General features: G+C 40.9%; 1 protein-coding gene across 1 annotated transcript; it reads left to right on the top strand.

Annotated features, from left to right (window-relative positions):
• Positions 1-306: 306 nt before the first annotated feature.
• On the top strand, positions 307-1,314 carry LOC136758774 (trace amine-associated receptor 13c-like). The gene has a single exon (XM_066713416.1). The coding sequence runs from the start codon at positions 307-309 to the stop codon at positions 1,312-1,314; it is 1,008 nt and encodes a 335-aa protein (XP_066569513.1).
• The last annotated feature ends 1,828 nt before the right edge of the window (positions 1,315-3,142 follow it).

Here is a 3,142-nt window from a genome sequence, read left to right as displayed (position 1 = left end):
TTAATACAGTCCAGTTCAGTCTGGTGTGGGGGATGTTCTCTAGACTGCTCACACAATCCCCAGTACATGACTCATTAAGACGAATGAAAAACAGCACATGATAACATCTCAGCTCATAAGTATTAGACCAGCATCAGTGAACTTTTACAGAAAGTCAAGCGCTAATGAGAAATTCCCTTAGTTTGTGTTTTATTTTTCCAGGGTTTAAACACAGTATTACTTATTTTCTCTGTACTTCAGGAATCAGTTACTTTTGTTTTGCAGTGTGAATTACTCTGACTCCAAACACAGAAAGCTTTCAGATCGATGGAATTTTCTGAATTTGAAGCAGTGCAGTACTGTTTCCCATCTTCTAACTCCTCCTGCCCTAAGGAAGTGCGACCTACAGCAGTCTATGTGGTGATGTATATTTCTGCAGCAGCAGTGGTGATGCTGACAGTGTGTGGAAACCTGCTGGTGATCATTTCTATCTCTCACTTCAAGCAGCTCCACACACCAACCAACCTGCTCCTGCTCTCCCTGGCTGTGGCAGACCTTCTAGTAGGAGTAATTGTCATGCCATTTCAGTTAATTATTCTAATAGAAAGCTGCTGGTATTTTGGACACCTTTTTTGTACAATTTATAATTTAGTTAAGTCTGTCCCAACTTGTGTTTCAGTTAATAATGTTGCACTAATAGCTATTGACCGCTACATTGCTGTGTCTGACCCACTACTTTATTCAACCAAAATAACAGTTAAAAGAGCCTGCTCAATCATACTGTTTAATTGGGTGTTTTCACTGCTGTACATGTTGGCACTACTTTACTTCAGTGGAAATTTCACAAGTGCTGATGGACTTAACTCTTGCCTTGGAGACTGTATGTTTTTAATCAATGAGGTATGGGTAATAATTGATTTGCTTGCTGAATTTATTATTCCTTGTTCTGTAATGATTGTACTATATATCAACATTTTTGTTGTTGTTAAAAGACATGTTAAAATACTCAGTTGCCTTACAGATCAGAACAATAGTAAGATTTCTAGCACATCTGAAAGAAAAGCTGCCAAAACATTAGGAGTTTTAGTGTTTGTCTTTCTCCTGTGTTTGGTGCCATATTATATTTGCTCTCTTGTTGCTGCAAATGTCAGCACTTCTTCTTCTTCTGTATTGATTAATTTTCTGACTTTTTTCTTATATTTAAATTCTACTGTGAATCCCATGATTTATGCCTTGTTGTATCCCTGGTTTCAGAAGTCTTTAAAACTCATGATAACATTTGAGATATGTAGCCCAGGCTCCTCCTTGAGGATTGTACATATAGAGTGCAATTAAAAAAATATATGAATTATATTGCCTTACAGACTCGTCTTGAAACAAATTCAGACTTAAGACTTAAGACTTATTCCATGTATAGCTTTTTTTTTTTTTAGGATATGTGTTTTAGTTTAATTTATTTTATAAATTCTGTTCCATCTGAAATATGCCATGTGGGAGATGTTTGTGTTATTTTCTCAATTTGTTTAGAGTGTACTATATGTTCCAGAATATACTGAATATATAACGTATTGAAGAGTTGCAGAAAATATCACGAGACTCAGTGTGTGGTAGAAGGCTGATTCTTTATTCCGGCAGCTGCAGGGGAGCCTGACCTGAGAAGTTTCTTCAGACAGTCTCAACAATTCTAAGTTACATTTGGTATTTTATGGGTTGTGTTCAAGACAGAGAAGACTGTTCTTTCCTTCTTGATTGGTGCAAACAAGCTTACTAAGCAAATTGTAACTAATTAACAAGAGACATTTAAATTATACTACATAGACTATGAATGAATAACCTCTTGGTCAAGGATGCTAACACAGCAAGTTTTATTAAACAACAAGATGTAGTGAAACAACAGAATGCAGAGCCTTAGAGATAAGATAGCTATATTTGAAATGAGAGAAAGAATCTATTCTGTTGAGAGAGGCTGTGTCAACCCTTGCCTAATCCAAAGAGTAGAAGAGAAACAGAGTCAGCTTTCAAAACTCTAGGAATGGGAAATGAATCTAGAAATATTACATTTAGTTAATCAGTATACACACAAAAACTGGGCCCCATTCCTTGTACCTGGTTTAACTAATTCAGGCTAGCCAGACGATGGCCAGATTCAATTAATCATAAAATTTAAGTCAGGCTATCTCCATTCCTGAAGGCCGAATAAAGGCTAAACTTGTAACTGGATCCCAATTTAAGAAATCCAGGTGTGTGCGTGTGCATGTGCTGCCTCCCAAGGGAGGATTGCGGAGCACAGAGATACTGATCCACACCAGAGATGACATCAAAACAGACAGCAACTTTTGTCAGCCTGACTGAGCAATGGAAAGTTTTGAGGAATATAAAGACTATTTCGCAGCAGAATGCAACAGTGCTGCTGCCAAGTCCAGAGAGGAAGCATAGCAAAAATGTATCGTTTTAAATTTTATATTTTTTTCACTACACAGGCTGTATTTACCCCAATATAATAATTTCACACACATCCAATGTAAATCAGCAGGTTCAGATACACACAAACCTGGTTTTAGGCCACCTCTCCGCATTGGGTCTTCAGGTCAATCGAGAGAAGAGCTGCCTGATGCCAACTCAGCAGGCACAGTTCCTCGGACTGCGTCTCAATTCCGTTGCCATGCTCGCCACACTGGTGCCAGAGAGAGTTGCCTCCATACGCATGTGTCTCTCCCTCTTACAACTGAGAGCTCATGTCTGGGTGTCCCTTTGCCAGAGGCTGCTAGGCCTCCTAGCGGCTGAGGCCGCTGCAGTGGTGGCTCAGGTCTCTCAGAATGCATCCTCGCCATCGAGCATGCCAAGTCACAGTTACTTCGGCATGCTGGAAGGCGCTCCATTGGTGGCGGAGCCCTCACAATGTAACCCTCGGTGTTCCCCTGGGGCCAGTCTACCACTGAGCAGTTATGATGACAGGCGCCTCCAAGCAGGGTTGGGGAGCAGTCTGCGATGGATGTGGAGTCCAAGGCAGGTGGACAGAACCGGCATGGGCCCTCCTTATTAACATCCTGGAGTTACCAGCAAGACTCCTTGGACTGTCTCATTTCCTGCCGGTCCTGCGGGACAGACATGTGCTGGTTCGGACGGACAACACAGTGGTGGTCGCCTATATCAACAGCTGTCT

The sequence above is a fragment of the Amia ocellicauda genome, chromosome 1 (assembly GCF_036373705.1).
Source record: "Amia ocellicauda isolate fAmiCal2 chromosome 1, fAmiCal2.hap1, whole genome shotgun sequence".
NCBI classification, from domain to species: Eukaryota; Metazoa; Chordata; class Actinopteri; order Amiiformes; family Amiidae; genus Amia; species Amia ocellicauda.
This window is presented reverse-complemented; position numbering and strand designations above follow the sequence as displayed.

Bases quoted from the DNA above. Each gene is read 5' to 3' on its own strand.
- LOC136758774 (XM_066713416.1), top strand. From the start codon at position 307: ATGGAATTTTCTGAATTTGAAGCAGTGCAGTACTGTTTCCCATCTTCT.